The sequence below is a fragment of the Lineus longissimus genome, chromosome 17 (genome assembly GCF_910592395.1).
Source record: "Lineus longissimus chromosome 17, tnLinLong1.2, whole genome shotgun sequence".
Classification (NCBI taxonomy): Eukaryota; Metazoa; Nemertea; class Pilidiophora; order Heteronemertea; family Lineidae; genus Lineus; species Lineus longissimus.
Genome location: NC_088324.1, coordinates 7,204,891 through 7,225,660, shown reverse-complemented (window position 1 = coordinate 7,225,660; position 20,770 = coordinate 7,204,891). Strand labels below are relative to the sequence as shown.

The window sequence follows — 20,770 nt, the reverse complement described above, 5'->3', positions numbered from 1 at the left end:
CGAGCGGACGGGCGGGTGGATGGGTGTATTAAGCTAGGCCTGAATTCTATTACAGGTAAATTTCCCTCGCGTTCTAATTCCGCAGCTGCATCTTACAAAACTATGACACTATTACCATATGTTCGTGTTTGCATATCGAAATCTAGGTAGAAAAGAGACAAGCACGTTGTCTCTGCGCATATCTGCGCACTGTGCTACCATATGTTAATCGATCGCCATGCTCTTCTTCGATATGTTATTTTCATTTCTCCTCATCCACATTGCGAGTGGAACCGTTCTGGAAAAGAATAAGTTAAAACATGTGACATTTCTTGACGAGAGTAACTTCGACACATTTATACAACATCCCAACATACGAGCTGTGGTATTTTACGAGCCCTTCCCGGATTCAACAGGAGAGCAAGAGAGTATTTACCAGGGTAAGTCTTGCATTGACTCACTGACTCATTGACTCGTTATCAGTACGGAATACCCTAAGGGTTGACCACAGGTACCACCATTTGGCTATAATGTACCTGTGCATTGATTTTAGTCCATGATGAGCTCCGAAGTGTTGTCTTTCAACATCTCATTGACCAAAGTCTACTGAAAAAAAGTTGGAAAGTTGTCGATGAAATCAGCATTTTATAGTTAAAACTAGTAAACTACATGTAGCATATGATGCTTAAAAGGCTAGTTTTTTCTCTCTTCTGTAACATAACACAACAAGTCCCCCAAATCCTGCCCGAATACAGTATGGAACATGCATGATGATATACGTGACATGTACATGTAGGACCTGTCTCGCAACTTGTTGATGGGTTGAAAGGCCTACTCTTGAAGCTTATTATCGATCCGATGTAGGGCTGCACCTGTAGTAAGTTGGTGTACTGTTTCATTGTAAGTTTGCTCCTGCTCGTGCTCACACCCGCTTAGGCCAATAGAGTGCCAGTGACATTACTAGATCCAACTCACCTGGGTGATTCCGCGGTATAGTTTTCTTTCAGATAGATCTTGCCAAACGTACTCGGCGGACCTCTTGTCACCAGTGTGGGGATTCGGACAGTGTCAGCAAGTCAATGGGTGATATGAATAAAGACTAGCAAATGATTTTATCTTAAACTCCACGTACATTTACACTAGGCCTTTCTGTACAAAATTAAAGTAAAAAGCATTTGCCAGTCTTTATTCATATCGCCCATTGTCAACTATGCTAACCGCAGCGCTAGCAGGCGACAATAAAATAATTGAAAACTCAGGCCGATTCAAAGGCGAATTCCAGTTCTATGGCACTCGACGTGGATTTCTTGGTAGATATTTCTAGCTAATAGATGATAACTTTAACACATCTGTTAATAGGTTTGCATCGCTGTAGCAGTCCTTAATTAATAAATAGCGAAAACCGTGTTTTTGTAATCCTATGCCTCATTCAGTGTACATATTGCGCTTATTTTTCCCATATCTGTATAAGTGGTGAAGATTATTGCATGTGCTGTGTTGTGTAGCATGTAGCATAGGCAGATATGATCACAAGCACCTGGCTTAAAGTGTTCTATTAATTGACTTGAAATGCAATATGAGACGGTAGACTGTCCGCTATGGTTACTTTCATGCACTGCCATGACTGTCCGCTATGGTTGCACTTGTACAGTCATGACTGTCCGCTATGGTTGCACTTGTACAGTCATGACAGTGACACTGGGGTAACCGGAAAAACGCCGACCGACCGACCGACCGGCCGACCGACTGATCTGCCAACCTACCGTCATATGCAGTATCCCTTTCGCTTCTCTATAGCACATGTATCTGTGTAGTGCCCAGCGCAATGGTAACCGGAAAAACGCTGACCGACCGACCTTCCGACCTACCAACCCAAGGAGTTTCGTAGTTGAGTCACTGGTCTCATAAGTCAATGTGATATATCCAATCCACGATACCAGGTCATGTGAAATGAAATTGTAAACAAGCGCACGTGCGCTGGTCAAATGACAACAAATGTATGTTGCGCGTTGCAGTTCATGCGTTGCATCGGTCGAGACACTCGAGTAGAAAAACTACAGTGCATAGATTAGGCCCAAATCATGTTTTTATATCCACCGACCATGTAGACAAAGCATATCTTTAGAGTATCGTTATCAGTTCCTTACCGCGTGGGCTCGTTTTCCCGGTATAATTGACTGGGGATGCTGCTGTCAGACACGTCGGACTCCATCACGTCCATTGCGCTGGGCACAACACAGATACATGTGCTATAGAGAAGCGAAAGGGATGCATATGACGGTAGGTTGGCAGGTCAGTCGGTCGGTCGATCGGTCGGTCGGTCGGTCGGTCGGCGTTTTTCCGGTTACCTGACACTGCTAACCATAGTGGACAGTTTGTCTTCTTTGAGCCAAGTGTTTGTTATCATTTATCCCAATTCTGGTGTATATGCTACACAACACAGCACGTGCAATAATCTTCACAACTTAGGCAGATATGGGAGAAATAAGCGCATTTTGTACCCAGAATGAGGCATACATGTAGGTCTACAAAAATACTGCTTTTTCTACTTACTGACACTGCCCGAATCTACGCACTGAGGACTTATAAGTCACGAAATTAACAAATCTTGCATATTCCTCGAGTTTACAAGAATGCAGATTTTTCGTTTAAGTTTCTATTTAATTCCGCTTTTTTCACTGTGATCATAAAACTATTGAAATAAAACTTCATAACATTATATCCTTTCATAGCTTATCATCCGCTTTGTTAGATGAAGTTGTTTTTGAAAAATATGATTGACTTTGGTGGTTTTCATGCATGGGAAAATGGAGTTCTGGTGCATCATTCTTCGATATAAGTAATTAGACTAAAAACATCATATTACAAAATTTTGAACAATATTTTGCAACCATCAAATGCATCGATACTCACATGCGGCATGAATGTTACCTTGAAATTGTGGACATTTTATTATGAAGTCAAATCTGATTGTAAAGTCTATCATCTTTATCCTTAACCTCAATAGATATTTCTTCCAATTTTCCGATTTTGTTTGGTAAAAATTGGGTAAATATTTGCTGGGATGAATTCCGAGCCAGTGGCTCAAGAGAATCCAGTGATCTAATGTATTTGCCCTGACTTTCAGGAGAATATAAAAATGTCAAATACAACCATTTTCTGCCACTTTACCAAAACGCCTCAAAATACATCTCGAAATTTGAAGTAGACACCGGGTTGGTGAGTATAGTGCATGATTACATTACATTAGCCTTTCTATTCGGCAACCTTCGGGTGTCTTGATTTATGCTCGGAAATGGTCGGGACAAATACTCGGCTGTATCATGATTACCGCTAACATATAACTGGTGGAAGGGTATTCAGCATAGTATGTAGTTGATTGGTTGAAACGCATCGCGTGATAGGAAGTGGCTTCCTGCGATTTGTGAACTGCTTTACAAATACTCAATACCACAACAAAATACAAAGTATCGATATCGCTTCCACGGTTTTCATTACACATATACTTGCAATAACGCCTGCGTCATTATGGTGGTCGGGACTTGGTTTTTTTCTCAGACCCACCGCCAGTCCGTGTGCGTGCTAGAAATAAAGTTATGAAACAAATGTGAACAAAAAGTCCATCGCTTTCCGAAAAAAAGGTTACGTTTGGAATAAGAGATGAAGAATGTTATCGAAAATCGAAGGGATCATCTAACTGAAGCTTTAATTTAGCAAAGTGAGCCCGTCAATGACTGTCGTTATAATTTTTCTACTCCCCTTAGGTGGACTGCGCCAAGACACCATCCGTAGGTAAATGTGGGGAATTGGATGCAAATAACGTCTTTGTTTACGGGTACAGGTAAGGTCATCTTCATTAATCAACCTTTTTACGGGTTCAGGAACGGTCTAGCTTGTAAACACCCTTTTTGTAAGGGTACAGGTACACATTCTTAGTGCAATATTATTAGAGACCGTTGCCATGGCAATTTTCAGCATTTTACCTGAAGTTTATTCGTATAGCCAATTTACGTCAATGCAGGAATCTTAGTGAACTACACCTTCACCGCGCACCTGGCAATTTTAAAATAGCTCACGAACACTTTTTATAAAATGATTTTTGCTGAAAAAAAACATGAAAATAATAAAGCATCAGCTTTCACGAATTCCATCAGCTACTTCGTCAGGAAAGAAGAAATTATACTAACGATATAAACAATAAACAGCTAAATAAGACACGTTTCATACGTACGTATAACTTTGTACCCGATTCAAATAATGTACACATTGTACATTACATGGTGTGTCAGAAAAAAGTCGCAATACTCTTGGTATTAAAAAAATCAAATGGACTCTGCGTTTTTCATACTTTGGTATAATTCAAATTAAACTCAAATGTTTTTTAGTTTTCCCTTGGGTTTCACAGCCTGACATAGTAAATAGCCCATCCATTCTCATCCGTCGGAAAAGTCACCCCATTTAAAAAAGCACGGGCGCAATCTGTCTTGCTTCTCTTATAAGTTTCTCTTTCCAATTTCAGGAATAGTAAAATGGTTTTAAAGCTTTCCTACGAGAATCTCTTCAATGAGGACGCACAGATTGGCAGTTTTCTCCAGTAAGTCTTAGCCTTATGAAAATACAGTTTCCCCTAAAAAGGGTTTTGTACACAGAAACACGAATTCCACCTTGAAAATATCAACCAAATTCATTCGGTTCAATGTCCTCATCTAACAGCTGGTATAATTAACAAGTCATTTGACAGCTTTTCCAATAAAAATAGGTGGATGTAGTCAGGTGAAGATAGTTTGCTATGGTCGGAGCTCAGATAATTTGAGGCCACAAAGTCTCAATCGCATAACTTTCAGAAATTGGTACAAATCTGAATTGTGAGATGGCAGTGATTTGTTTTTCGATATTCGAGGTATAAATACATAGGGCATATTATTTAAGTCGTCAGAAATTCTAAAACACCTGAATTTAGAACGAAACGCACTTTACAGTGTAAATGCACTATACGGTTCAACGATTATGGTTTAAGGAATTGAACCCGAGGCGGAGGACCTTGGTTGAGTTACCAAGACACTCGAGGGTGGAGCTAAAATACAGTCCAAACCCGAGCCGACAGGCGAGGGTTTGGACGAAATTTTAGCTCCACCCGAGAGTGTCTTGGTAACTCAACCAAGGTCCGAAGCCGAGTGTTCAATTTCTATTCTAAAATACCTCAAACTTAAAAAGATAGGCCACGAAAATAACTTGAATAAGTGCGAATTTGGCAAATTCCATCCATCGCCGGCCCGGCCGGAGCGCCGGTAGCGCCATTGTTTACATTATGTTACGGCAACGTTACAGAAAATGAGACATGTACATTTTGTACAGCGCGCATAGGAAGTCCGCTTCGGCTCGCTCAAGTGATGCTAAAATCCGCGCAAATGGGCTATTTGGAGCGTTTTTCTCGGCAAATATGTGTAGTGCTCATTAAAAAACTTAGGGTGGTTGATGCTTCCTTGGCTGATTTGTGTTTGAAGCAGTGTTTTGAGAGCCTCAAACTTCTGAAGTGAGCTGAAATTCCATTGACGTGACGTGTGCATGGTTTCCACATTTTAGTGCAACCCGAGGGAACTTTGGTAGAGCATCTTGGTTGCGTGTCCAAAACACTCCGCTCTCAGAACGAGGCTTATGCATTTTCCATTTAAAAGTTGACTTTACGGTACCAAGGTATTTTAGAATTGGCGGCCATAACCGCTTGGGTCGGTGCAAAATGTGGAAGTTGTCAAAAAGTATTTAAGACCACATTTTTTGTTGTTTAATTTGGGATATCTTAGAATACGAATTGATACCTCACTGTCAGTGAGGTTGGAGCTGAAATGTAAACCAAAACATCGGCTCTGCCGCGATTTTTCGGGGGCAACCAATACCCCCAGCTCCTAATCAATTCCTTGAACGAAAATAACTAAAACACCCCATTAACTCACAGATAAAATATTGTTTTAGCAATACATGTATATTGGATTGATGAGTATAAACGTCTCAAACAGCATCTTTTCTTACAACACAATAATACACACACCAATCAAATGCTAATACCTGACACATCCTACGACTAAACTGTTAAAAACCTAATAAGTGAAGGATTTCACAAGAACCGTGTATACATATTGTACATGTATATGTACATGAAACTTGTTTGCAATGAAATCATTTTTAAGAGGTCAAGGCACGTGACTTGCACACATATTATAGGCCCGATCTCTGCTCTATTAGAAAGGGTTTAGAAATATTCTCGAAACTGAATAGGATTTAAACTAAGAATACGATAAGAATATCACCAGGAGGTTCTACATGGGATACAAGTAAACAAACTCAAATATATTTTTTCGGCAAAGAACCCGACCACCCTTTTTTGGGAAAACACATTCATGTAGAATTGGCGCTTCTTCTTTCTTCTTCTTCTTCAGCGTTCAACCTGCCTAAGTAAAACTATAACCTCAGTCCTGTGGCGGAGAGGAAGCGGCTTGTCGCGTGAAGATCCGGCTGTGTTCCCCACAGCTTTTCTTCGACTTTCGTGTTTTTAGGCCAGAATCTATCTCGTAAATCCTGGTACAGGGGACAGTCCTGTAGGATGTGCGTTGGTGTTTGCACTGCTGTCTGGCATTGGCATTCTGCTGTGTCTCTTACTCCTATACGTTTAAGATGCCCACGTAGGCCACAGTGGCCTGTTCTTAGACGGTAGATGGTAGTAGCGTCTTTTCGGTCAAGTAGAATTGGCGCTTCAAAGTGATGAACTCTTTTACAAAAACCTTCCAAAATGAATTAATCAATTACCGGTTTTTTTCCCATATCCAGTTTGAACGCCTTCAAACGCTTGCCTATCATTAACAACGCACAGAAAATGGATGATCGTATCTTGGCGGAGAATCGAGGAAAGGCGAATGTCCTTTTTGGATATTTTCAATATCTTGGAGACCCAGGTAAGAAGGCGTCACAGTTAACGACGGATAACTATTGTAATGTTGGCTCCTGGTACTAATGATAACGAAGATTTGTGCCCGGTTTGTCATTTATCATTTGTTGTGTTCTCCACATCTGGTGGAGCTAAAATGCTGGTCTCGGTTTTGGTCTACATTTTAGCTCCACCCTCGTGGTTATAATGAGACAACTAATGACTCCAGTTTGGTATCAATTCCATGCAACCACTGTCTGCTTTTTTTAAAGTCTGCAAATTTGCGGCGAATTATTATAAAAAACCTCTGCCTTCCAGAACACAGGGCTTTCGTTGAAGCAGCCTACCCCCATCTCAACGACTTTGCATTCGTTATGATCACAGACAAAGACACATTTGAAAAAGCGAGGTGAGTCTGAAAACGAATTTGCTGCATAGACTGCGCGCTATTTTTGCTATGTCGAGCCTGCCTTTAGTTAAGTTGTTATATACTTCTAGAATCGTAACTTGCGTCCTTTTCGCATAAATTGCCTCACGTTTCGAGTTATTTGATGATTTTACCCGCTAGTGCGGTATCAGGCTTTAGATCATTCTCCCGCTATACTTCCAACCAACCAAGCTAGCTGGTAAGTTGCGTTCTCAAATACCCGCCAATCCGAACATTGTGTTTTTCTGCGGTTGCAACTTCACCGGAAAAAGCTATTGTTGAGTCGGGCATTATTATAAGAAATCATTCCTTTAGGTTCTATGTACCCCTCGAGGCACAGGAACGATCAAAAGTATATGTGTTCTTGTGCAAGGAGCGTAAAGAGGGAGAGGAATGCCCGCATGTAATCTACAGAGGGAGCCTGGACAAGGATAACATCACTATCTACATGAATAACCTAAATGAGGCTTCGAAAACGGTGAGTCCATCAAAGAAAACTACAGTGCGACCTCTCTGGCAACGATTCCCCTCGGTACTGATAGGTATTGTCCTTAATAAAGAAGTGTCCTGATTAAAAGGATTAAACTGATTGGAAATTACTTATTTGAGACACAAAGTACAAAACACAACATGTAGGACTGTAAATTACTCAGTATTTGTAGTTTGTGTGCCACGCTTATTTCTTTATAGTAGGCTACAAGTACTGCTAAATTATTTGTCATGAACGATCAACTGTAATGCACCCCTGCACTTTGATTGTACCAATGTGTACGAATAAAGATATATATGTACAACGCAGACGTTTTTGACACTTAGAAAAATTAGCCCTCCTGAAACTTATGTGAGATATATCTATATCAGTTGATCCTAGATTACAAATATTCAGTAACTTTTCTGTGCGACTCTGTCTTAAATATACAACTCTTAAAGACAGGCTGTTTTTATGAGTAGCCCGATATATCAGAGATACACGCCATCATAATTATATGCCAAATATACAGCTGTTTCATTTCAATTAATGCTTCAATTATCACTTATTCTATTAGCGTGGTCGCATAAATGAATAAACCTTCTATATTATTGTACATGCATAATTGAATTAAAAAATAGACCCTTAAAATTCAACCCAACCAGCTGCCAGATCAAATGGATTGCATGCTATTGTATATCATAACTCTTATCGATGACACGGCTAAAACGGACCTGAAATCATGTGAGGGTGGTCTTTAATTGCGCGTCGATAAGACGGCCATAGTTGGCTTAATAGTAGCAAACCACAAAAGCTAACACTCTCGTTGTAACCATTATTCGCAGTTAAAAGAATTCTGGCCCAGCTTAGAGTTCTGTATTATTGTCTTTAAACGAACCCCGCTATACAGGGTGGTCCAGAAAAAACGCAGCCAGATATTTCCACTACCTTCGCCGACTTATTCAAATCGCGTACCTCGTCAAGATTGAAGAAGACATTGACTCAGAAAGACAACATCAGGGAACTTGAAAATTACTTATTTGTTTGCAAGTTCCGGATTAGCAGGCAGTTGTAAAATACTTATAGTGGTGCTAGCTTAAAAAATCTGAAAAACCCATTCGCGCCAAATATTCATTGAGACGTTGTATGGCCAGGAATTTGAGAATGTATATACACCGTTTGTAATCACTTGTGGTCCAGTTAAATAGAAATCCACTGGTACACAATGCCGTAGTGCGGTTATCATAAATACGAATTTGATTAAACTTGGTATTCATTCGATATGTATATCGATCTACAAAACGGGGCAATGTTGAAATTTATATTTTGTTATATTTCCGCAATTGGAAATTTTTTAAATTCAATTACAAATTCAAATTTTTAACGAATGCCTGCGCCAGATGTCAATATAATCTATACTGCAAATAGAGTCAATATATTCATAGATGCGAGCCTGTGAACATAACAATGGTAGTCACATGTTACTGGCAGATTTTAAATATTTGAATTGCATGAATTTCAAAATGGGACGAACTGCATTCTCTGTTATCACTTCATTGACAAATAAGGCTCCAATATCGCAAAGTCCCGTTAAAGGAGAACATACACGCCAATTATGCTGCATGTTCTTATTGGACGAATGCAACACTGTGACTGATAAAAAATTAAGGAAGTGACTATTTGGCAAGCCCGGCTTACCAAACAGCGACTTTTTCTTGTCCTGAATGGAGAGCCGAACTCATTAATATTAAAGTAAAGTCTCCAGCTCGCCAAACGGGGTAGATTTTTTACCTGTTTGGCAAGCCCGGGTGGCCGAACAGGGTGGCTTTTTAGTGCTGTTTGGCAAGCGGCTCTCCAAACAGGACAAAAAAAGATGCCTGTTCGGCGAGCGGCTTGCCAAATAGACCCGGCCTTTTAAAACAAAATTGAAAAAATATAAATACCGCGTCAACGCTATTTAGCAGGTTAATGCGCACCTTACAAAATGCCTAGCTTTGATGTACGTCAAATAGGCCTTTATGAAACAGACGCGCCTAAACCGGCTGAATAGTGCAGGTACGGTATGTTACTATGTACATGTATATATTGAGCGGAGAAATTTGTTCCGAACTTCTGCAGGCATTATACATGTAGTAAAGCAATGCACTATATCAAAAATCTCAAACTCAATTTAACTGATTTTAACATTAATATACATCGCTGAAAATACAGGTGCAAAATTTCAATTCAACATTGTTTGCAATATCAAAAAAACCTTGAACTATATTTCTAACCGATTCATTTTTAAAATCAACATACAATTGCTGTCAATATGGGGTGGTCCAGAAAAAATACTTTGACCACTCAAACGTACAATAACGCAATGATGATGCAATAAAGTGCAAATGCGCAGAGTAGGTTATTGACAATAAACATTTAAGTCGTGAAATATATAAAACATTTAGGAAGTGACTACTTACCCGGCTTACCAAACAGCGACTTTTTCTTGTCCTGAATGGAGAGCTGAACTCATTAATATTAAAGTTAAGTCTCCAGCTCGCCAAACAGGGTAGATTTTTTACCTGTTTGGCAAGCCCGGCTGGCCGAACAGGGTGGCTTTTTAGTGCTGTTTGGCAAGCGGCTCTCCAAACAGGTCAAAAAAAGATGCCTGTTCGGCGAGCGGCTTGCCAAATAGACCCGGCCAAAAATTAAACCTTAACCCTAGGTAGTTTAATTTTTAAGACTGAAGCACATCACAAAAATATATGCCAGCTCGGCAATGATTTTACCTTCGCCGACTTATTCAAATCGCGTACCTCGTCAAGATTGAAGAAGACATTGACTCGGAAAGACAACACCAGGGAACTTGAAAATTAGTTATTTGTTTGCAAGTTCCGGATTAGCAGGCAGTTGTAAAATACTTATAGTGGTGCTAGCTTGAAAAATCTGAAAACACATTCGCGCCAAATATTCATTGGGACGTTATATGGCCAGGAATTTGAGAATGTATATACAGTTTGTAATTGTAAGAATGGTCTATTCATCGAATATAGAATGGACGCTATTTTTTATTTCACACGCCGCTGCCAATGTACACATGGATGTACACGAAAAAGTACACATCTTTGCATTTTTATTAACCAACAATCAACGCCTCCCCCCCCCCCCCCCCGTTGCATTCGATGAATTGCTGAAGAATTTACCATATCTTGAATTTCATTTACAGTTCGATATACCAAGAGACGGTAATCATGACGTGTTGAAGCACCTCAAGATCCACGTTGCCTACCTTTTCTATGATAAGCAATCAAAGGAGATGGTCAAACAAACTGCTGAAAAGTTGCGCAATACCTTCCCGGGTGTGGTGGGGGTCTTGACCGTCGACACGTAATTATATTTTCTGCTGCTCCTGTACAATAGGTCTTTGTCTGTGCCAGCCCTGTTCCACACAGTTCAAATGTCGTATACATTATTTGATGGCCCGTCAATTTGTTTAACGGCTTCCACCAATGGATGAATGATGCCCCATGGTAATGTAGATACGACCATGTGGTTCCATCCATAGATCTATTATGGGGATTCTAGATCATCTATCCATGAATGGGCCCAAGGATGGAGCATTGATGATTAATTGATCCGTGAGTATGTATGGTCACATTGCCTGTGTAATATTCCCAATGATAGTTAACCATAATAATTTTTGTATTTCTTGATGATATCATTACATTCAGCGATCACCCCGATTTGATAAAGAGCACAGAGGAAATAAAGAAACCGGGGTTCGCCATAAAACGGAGAGGCAATGAGGTTGGTAATACATTCTATGAATGGTGTATGGTCCCTCTTACCGAGTATCATCCTAAGGAAATCAGAGGTTAAGGTTCGCTTCTTCGGCCCTGCACACAAACCCCTCAGACATTTTATACCCTGACAAGAGATGAGATGTCCGGGCAGCATTCGTGCTGCGCTGAAAAAAGTCCACTGAAAATTGGTCCATCGAAAATTGGTGCGCGCAAGAGAGTGTGAAACCATGAAGTTCCAACTAACATAATTCATTCTCCCTCCTTCCAGAATCCAATCCACATGGAACATAAATTCAGTGAGGCTAACGTCATTCAGTACACTCGTAAACAGATTGAGGAATATCAAGCGGTAGTGCGCGCGGAAACGGATGAAATCAAAGATCGTAAGTCACACCCTGGATAATTGGCTGTGTTTGGTGACGAGGTGACGGAATATCATGACCGCAAAATTCAGATCCTGCACATGTCCAGATCTTAACTTATCATCTAAGAAGAATCTTGTAAAAATTATACAAGTGCAAGAAACGTACTGATATCTTAAATGGAGAATACAAAGTTACTCAAAGTTGCCGGTCGGGAGCACTCCTGCCGCACAGTACATGTACGTTGAAACTGTTCACTATTACATGTACATGAGAAATATAATTACCACTGTATCAAACATAACCCAGGTCCGTAACTATGAATACTAGACACCACAAAAAGGCTACCAATTTCACCCCCGTCCGAGCTCCTGTCTCTAACCTCCTTTTGAAAGAAAAGTATGATAAGTTTATCGGGGTTCTTAACTCGATCACACGTTTCCCTTCCTTCGACAGCTTTCCAAGTCATGGATGACGAGGTGGCCACGCCGGTCTACAATCTTAACCTGCTCCCACAGACTACGATCCCCATCGACCACATCACCGCCCTCACTGATAAAACCTTCTCGCTGATCACCAGCCGGGACGTTCCAACCCTGGTAGTATTTTACACCAAATGTAAGTCCGTGTCATACTCTTCTGCACCAAATAAAGGGGTCGGTGCCAAGTCGACATAAAATGTGCATTTCTTTGTTTTGAGAAAATAGCCAAAACGTCAGATAATGTTATTTCAGTGGCTCTTGAATATTTGAATGGTCATTTTACACAACCCATTGACATAATTATACAGCCTAAGGGGAACGTTGTTTGAACGTTTAAGTAAATTTGGCTTTTCGATCAATGCCTGCTCGCCAAACTTCAGAGTTAATTATTTGTGAGGATTGCGATACCTCCCTAATATTTTCTGAACCAAACGACCTTTGCGAGTTCATATCTGTTCCTCACGTATTTCCAGTTCATCAGACCGTATCATAATTCTTCTGCAGACGATACAGCTAGTATGGCTTTCCTTCGTTCCTACTCTGGGGCTGTCATGGCTGAAAAGAACAGGACCTCATTTACTCGGGTTAACTGCTTCGATTGGACTGATGTCTGCACTGCTCAAAAGGTGGCCCATTTTCCTAGCATCCGGTTATATCAATCCGGACGGGAACCTATTATCTACCGTGGCATGCTGGATGGCGAGGCTGTCATAAATTTTGTGAAAGTGTAAGTAATTTCCCTCCTCATTAAGACAGCCCACCACGCAGGTGGGCAGTCTTACTTGTTTTCACTGACTTTCATTCTCTGTGTCTCCAACTTAACCATTGGAATGGGCTTGTCCACAGAATGACTGAAAAACTACGACGAGCGTCGCCATCAATCTTTTAGGAAATATGTTTAGCAAGAAGCCCATTTAATTACTGGCTTCATCTGAAATTCATTAACTGTCATGTGGCTGACTTTGTTACGCTCTTGAGAAGGTCAAATTGACTGATAAGTCAATTCTCGTCATACATGTAATCTATGATCGGTCATTATTCAGACGATGGCATCAGTTGCTTGTATGATATCTCAACGGAACGTTAAAATTTGTGGGTACACCGTTCGTACGATATATATAATCGTGGGTCACGAAAAAAGAAATCCAGTTATATATGCCCATTGGCGTTGTGCAGTGTTCATGCATGCAACCTTGCCGAAACTTTGTACAAGCAGCTGCACACCTGTCTACACAACGGCAATGTTGAAGATCATTTTCCGTGCATATTTACACGCTTGGAAATGTTCAAATTCAAATACAAATTTCCAATTTTTTAGCGAAGAGCGTAGGCCTTTAATTACCAACAATCGCAAGGAGTTCCGTTTGACCCATCGCATTATTCTAATCGCAACTGGTAGATTAGGTGATCAGCAAGATATAAAGCTCACAGCTCTTCCTGCTCATCAAGAATGCGATTTGTTTTCATCAATATGATATCTAACAAATGCTAATATCCTTCAGGGTCCAGATGGGAAGTCCCCTGGAGATCACCTGCCCAGAGAAGGCCAAATCATTCATGAGTGGGTCATACCCAGAAGGTTTACAGGGATTGAAGATGGATGCGACCATCGCCGTGGGGCTGTCAAACGCAGCAGGTAGGGAATGTGTTATACGTGCCGGTCACCGTATATAGGTTATGACCACGCTCAACCTCCAAGCAATATTTGTCTTAGGAATTAATTGGTAATATATAACTAATTTAATTAGTAATTTTAATTACAGTTTAATTACTACGATTCAGGTCCTGGGTATAGTCGTCTCCTTTTCAAAGCTGGCTGCATACGTTTCCAGTTTATTTTCACATATTGTTAGCGCAAACAAACAACAAGCACACGGTTAGTTTTGTTTTAGAAAATATACAAACGTTGTCGTCGTTTGCTCTAAATCAGGACAAGGTGTGACCTTTACAGATGGCAGCACTGATTCCCAAATATGTTCGTTCCAGATATTTCTGTCGTCAAGAAGGTTGCTGACTCTTTTGGTGGTGATGTTTTCTTCGCTTACGGAACTGGCGATGTCGCCAACGTCATGTAAGTAAGAATTAAAGTCCTGAAAAGAGGATCTTATCTGGATGTTCGGCCTGATATGAGATGATGACGTGGATATTGTGAACTCACTCATTGGCGTCACCCCTGCGCATGCTCTGTAACCGAAGGTATACCCAACGTCTGCAGAAAACTCAAAAAAATAGCTGTTGCATTCCTGGTGCCAAAATCAGGGGTGTGTAATTCTGTTTCGTTATCGAAATAGTGCCTGATTACAAGAATATTTAACATTTTCCCATGTGCAGATGTGACGGAATGACACCCTGCTTGATAGTCTTGCTCCCAAATGAGCCAAAGAAGATCGTGAAGATTGATGGTATACTGAATGCCAAAAAGCTTACAGATGATATTCAGGCATACAGGCTACCAACCCTGGTAAGTAAAAATTAGCAGATGGACTGTATTGTAATGATGTACTGCCTAATATCAAGAATTCATAAAGTCTTTATGAATTGTTGCTAATATTAATCAGGCTAACTCGCAGACCTGAAATCATGCAACAATTATGCAATTAACGCATTTCTGATGCTAGTGAGCCTAAGCAGTGGAGGAGAATTCAAACTAGCCCAATGCGTCTTTGGGACACCCTGAATTGATGTATTTGTCATACTTTTGTCTTGTGAATAAGCTTGTGATGTAAATATTGTCCGTTCGAGGTGTCGTTGTTCCTGCGATGGTAATTTCCTTAGGTATTCCTCAGTTCAGTTGTTGTTGGAGGTGTATCAATCTACTTTCCCCCAGTATGCCCAGGTCGAAAGTCCTGAAAACACTCTTGTCATATCTCATTCAATCTTCTGTACATGTACATACTTTACAATACTCGTGTGCTCAGGTTAAATCTTAACTAATATAAGAAGACTGTAAAAGTCTTAATGTACGGTTTACAACACTAAACAAGATTTGAACTATCCCATGATCAGCATTTCCGACTTGGGGTCGAAGACTGGTCTAATGAGGACAAAGTCACAACCAGAATTCCAGAATACGACGACTATTAACTCAGACCGATATCATATGCTGATCGAAAAGGGTCTCCTCATTACCTTTCAGGTCGAACTTACGGTTGCAAGCTTGCCAAAGATCTACGCCCGGAAGAAGCCCATGGTCATGTATTTCGGCGATGACACAGACGCAGAATATAAGGCATTGGCACTTTTGGCTGGTTCTGGCTATGCCAGTGACCATATATTTACATGGGTCAATTGGTGGGTATACTTGGTCAACGTACGAATCTAGTTGAACAAGCTAAGACTGATTGAATCATTATTTTATCACTCTCTTAGAAGATGAGAGTTTGTGCTTGGTCTTGCAGTGAGCTACACAAAAAAGATTGGGTGTTTTTCTGTCCGTCCAATAATATGCCTCCAAACTGCGGTCCATTTCTTCATAAAGGCTTCAATTTCTTTTGATCGTCTTTTAAAGTTCATGAATGTAACTTTTATTTTACACCTCGTACGAATAAAACTACTAGTCATTGTTCGATCCTACCAACTGCATTAAAGTTCTTACTGTAATTTTGATCATTCCCTGAAATTGTAGTAGCACTACTGATCCTAATTGCATGAAATCTGTACATGACCCCCCCCCCCATAATTTCATCTTGCCAGTGCCAACACAGCAGGTGGCGTGTGCTCTCACTTCCCAATCAAATGTAGATTATGTACGATTACTATACCTAACGGCAGGCTTCCCCAGCAATCAATGTCTTCAGGATTACAATCAAAACTTAGCACGAAGGACATCGCAGACGGAATATTATTGCTGAACATTCCTTCAGGCGTACAGAGTTACCGTTATGACGTGAAACGAAGGCCGACCTGCGTGAGAAGATTAGCTCTTAAATGCCAATGATATCGAGACAAACGTTGAAAGTTGATATAAAATTTTTGATATTTCAGCATTGAGTTTGGCAGTATTGGATTGAGTGTCCTTCACACTTACCAACCTAAGGCGAGCGTACCAGCAATCGCTCTTCTTAACTTGAACATGGTCAGTAAATTTATATCTCATTCAATCAATTTGTCATTTCTATGGGGCGACTGTACAGGCAAATGAGTCGTATCAATTGCGCCCTCCAATCTGTATCTATCATAAGTTCTGTAAGTTTTTATCTGTCGCCTGAAAGTATCATGAGCTATTTCAAATGGGAGGCATCTCGATGTTCCAGCGTGGTGAATTGTATGTACCCTGTTCTATTGACGGCCTGCACATGTACACATGCGAACATCCAGATACGATTCTTATACGATTATTGGATATTATTACGATATTTTTCGATTTCCTGTACATGGACATAGATTTGTTACAATATTCGTGTGTTAACTTTAAAAGGTATCGAGAAAAAGCAATTGGCGCACATTTAAAACATGATGTGATGAGCAGCTTCGCTGTCTAACAACAGGGCCAGCTTTTGAAATTCACCTCATCATATGCCATGTTGAAACCAGCTTTCAAGAGGAAACCAGCCTTCAAGAAAATTTGTCCAATGTTCTTGCATGACTCCCTTTTTTCAGGGTAACGTTTTTATGCCGGAAAAATTGAAGTTCACAGTTGAGGGCATCAAAGACTGGATGATGAGTGTAGCAAGCGGCAAGGAGGCACCCGTCTGTAAGTTTGCTCATCCTATGCTTTCATGTCAAATCAAAACAAGTTCGCGGGAGTTCCATATTTTTTGCCGATATTGCGAATGAATTTGATTCGTGAAAATTGAAGTCGAAAAAAAAGAAGTTTTCATCGGGATAACCGTCAGAAAATTCGTACTCCTCAAAGATGATTAATTAAATACAACGATTTGAACGTTATCAAACTCTAGCTCAATCTCAGTCTATAATATGAACAGGAGGCAAATTTCTTACGCTCCATCTGCGAATTTTACTTCCCCTTTTGGTTCGCTCCGTCACATTGTGATTGTACGATTTTACCTATACAATTTTTTTCGATTTGATGTTGTTACGTATCACTAGTGGGAGGCTATTTCCGAATTACGATATTAACAAAACGGCTTCTCTAATTTTTGCCTGATTTACCTGACAATAGTCCGACTTTATCCCGAAAGGTCGGATTTCTAAAAAAAACCTGTAAACATTTCCCAAAAAGGGCGATACAGATCAAAGGCCTATGTTGAATGTGGTTAATGGGGTGTGAGTCAAACACGCAGAGTGACCCTGAATGTAAATACTAATTAGCTCACTAAATTATGTCACCTCATTAACCCCATACAACATAGGGCTTCGATCGGTAATGCCCTATTTTGGGAAGCCCTATAATTGTTTACAAGTTTGCTAGAAATCCGACCTGTCAGCGAAAAGTCTGACATTGTAGGAGTTTTGTCGGATAAAACAGAAAAAAATGAGTAAGCCATTAAGACGTCAGATTTGAACGTTATCAAACTCTAGCTCAATCTCAGTCTATAATATGAACAGGAGGCAAATTTCTTACGCTCCATCTGCGAATTTTACTTCCCCTTTTGGTTCGCTCCGTCACATTGTGATTGTACGATTTTACCTATACAATTTTTTTCGATTTGATGTTGTTACGTATCACTAGTGGGAGGCTATTTCCGAATTACGATATTAACAAAACGGCTTCTCTAATTTTTGCCTGATTTACCTGACAATAGTCCGACTTTATCCCGAAAGGTCGGATTTCTAAAAAAAACCTGTAAACATTTCCCAAAAAGGGCGATACAGATCAAAGGCCTATGTTGAATGTGGTTAATGGGGTGTGAGTCAAACACGCAGAGTGACCCTGAATGTAAATACTAATTAGCTCACTAAATTATGTCACCTCATTAACCCCATACAACATAGGGCTTCGATCGGTAATGCCCTATTTTGGGAAGCCCTATAATTGTTTACAAGTTTGCTAGAAATCCGACCTGTCAGCGAAAAGTCTGACATTGTAGGAGTTTTGTCGGATAAAACAGAAAAAAATGAGTAAGCCATTAAGACGTCAGAAAAGGCCTCCTACTGGTGTATACCACCACTAACTGAAAAAAAACCCGCTTACTCACTCGCAACTACGTCTCCATTCATGATGAAGAAAAATCGACTAGAACTTTAGACTGAACCTACGGTGGTTACTAAGTGCCATTACAAAAAACTTTAAATTTATTTTGCACACCAAATATAAGATAGCAATCTCTATTTCAGATGTCATGCCCGACACAAAGTGGAAGCCACTTAGTGAAGGTTATGATTTCATTGAAAAGATGAGGACCAAGGCTGAAAAAGAACCAAAAGAGGAAGAGGTTCCGGACGGTAAGCCAGCCTGCCAAAAACACACACTCGGGCTATGAATGCCGCCAGTACGGCAAATCTGGGCTTGGCTAGTGAAACTTTCGACACTATGATTTCGTCTCCGATATCCTTCATCCTGAGTTTTCTTTAAATCAGGAAATTAGGCCGTGGGGAGAACGGGCTTTGTTTAGAAACAGCAGAACATATTGGGCTAGACCTGAATTCTTTTAATTGTGAGAGGGATAAGGTACAATATATATACAAGGTGGCCCAGAATCATTTTCCCTTGCACAATAAAATTCTATTGTCTATCCATAGTGTGAGGGAAGATATTTCTGGACCACCCTGTAGAATGAGCATTATCCTTTTCATGCATGGGATATTAGTCAACTTTACACCCCTATAATGCATATGCCTCACATGTGTAGGGCAAACCCTGATCCTGTTGATCCATCTGTAGTCAAGTAAATGAACTATAAAGTGTAACTAATGTGAGGAACATGCAACAATTAACACCAGGACATGGCTCTTAAATCTTTGCGCAGAAGCGTTCTGGTTTTTACAGAACTGTTTTTTTTTGTGGAAAAATGGACGAAATCACTCATGCGTTCAAGAACCTCCTCGAGTACGTGAGGCTTATGCATCAAAGGGTTTTAACTTGTAAGTTATATTTTCTAAAGCTGTCTGTTCTTTAGGTGGAAGGTTGCGTGGCGTAAAAACAGACAACAAGAGGAAGGCGCCAGTAGACAAGGTTAAAGGCAAGGCCACCGAGGATATGATCAAGAAGTCGGGAATGGATAAGACATCATCGCTTCACGAGGAGTTGTAGACACACGAACATTTTCTTGTCTTCTGATTGCAATCTCGTAAAATGCCACACTACTATACAGCAGAACGGGTACTCCTTTTACCTCAATGACATTCCGCGACGTTACTATTTATAGCTCACAAGGTCATTTGAATAAGATATTGATGACGTTTTAGTCACGTGACAGTCGCACATCGACACTTATTTCTACGCATTTGAGCTAATTTCAAAGTCAATTATCTTTGACCCTGCATTGTTTTTAGCATGAATGATACCATAGAGTCAGAGAGAGAAATATTCAGAACAATTATGTAGTATTTCCAACACTCGGACATGTGCCAGATTGAATCTAACTGCCCTAGTTAGAAAGCCCGAATCCATTACGAAACCGCATGTTTGTCCGATATTGCCTGTAATTCAGCGATGGGGAAATAGAGGGCAGCAGCTGCAGTGACGTCATTATCGCGGAAAGCTATTATCACTTATGTATGACTCCTAGGTTTGTTTAAAACGATATGGAGAGCTTTGTAGATAAGAAGCCGAAGTGATTTTGATTTCGATTTGATTTCATCGAGTCTCGTAATGTAAGCTGATATCCATGTGTTTCTAAATCAAGTTTGAATATAATAGCAATGGCAAATCCAGCTATAGTGCCTTCATTCCCTAAAATGAGTGTACCTCTACTGGAAAATATCATTCTGAAAGCAACTAATCTGGTAGTTTCTACTGTACCGACTGTGAAATGAATAAACACAGTGGTAAAACTAACGATTAATTAGTTGTTCCTGCTTAGAAATAGGAAAGAATAACCATTGAGATATAGTCACGACGGAATTACTATCAACAAGGTTATCAATTCAGGCACCATCAAGTCATTACTTACTACTTACTCACGTATTGACTCGTCTATGTAGACTTTGCTCAGCTTACAGACAATATTGTACTTTTCGTCAAGGTTTTGACGAAAAGTACAATATGGATTTATATGCCATCTATTTCAAGTTTGAAGTTGATCGGCTTTTACTCACTCATAAACGGCATCGCTGTACACAGAATGGTAGCAAGTAAGCGTGATGCCACAGACCATCGCTGTTGATCTTGCGGCGGTTTGATATCTCGGCAAGTGTAGCGTGTCTCATTCAAAAACGACAATATACTGGGCGTTGAAACTTACGCAGTGTAGAGAAGATTGAAAGTAGGGTGAACCATGTGAGGTTG

General features: G+C 40.3%; 1 protein-coding gene across 1 annotated transcript; it reads left to right on the top strand.

The window, feature by feature from the left end:
* The first annotated feature begins 165 nt into the window (after positions 1-165).
* On the top strand, positions 166-20,320 carry LOC135501754 (thioredoxin domain-containing protein 16-like). Its single transcript, XM_064794036.1, has 20 exons — positions 166-419; positions 3,107-3,198; positions 3,744-3,820; positions 4,499-4,573; positions 6,802-6,926; positions 7,217-7,307; positions 7,641-7,803; positions 11,000-11,160; positions 11,505-11,580; positions 11,845-11,959; positions 12,395-12,556; positions 12,925-13,147; positions 13,923-14,056; positions 14,407-14,491; positions 14,752-14,881; positions 15,557-15,711; positions 16,405-16,495; positions 17,020-17,113; positions 18,658-18,765; positions 19,440-20,320. The coding sequence occupies exons 1-20, from the start codon at positions 218-220 to the stop codon at positions 19,571-19,573; spliced, it is 2,493 nt and encodes an 830-aa protein (XP_064650106.1). The 5' UTR covers positions 166-217; the 3' UTR covers positions 19,574-20,320.
* The last annotated feature ends 450 nt before the right edge of the window (positions 20,321-20,770 follow it).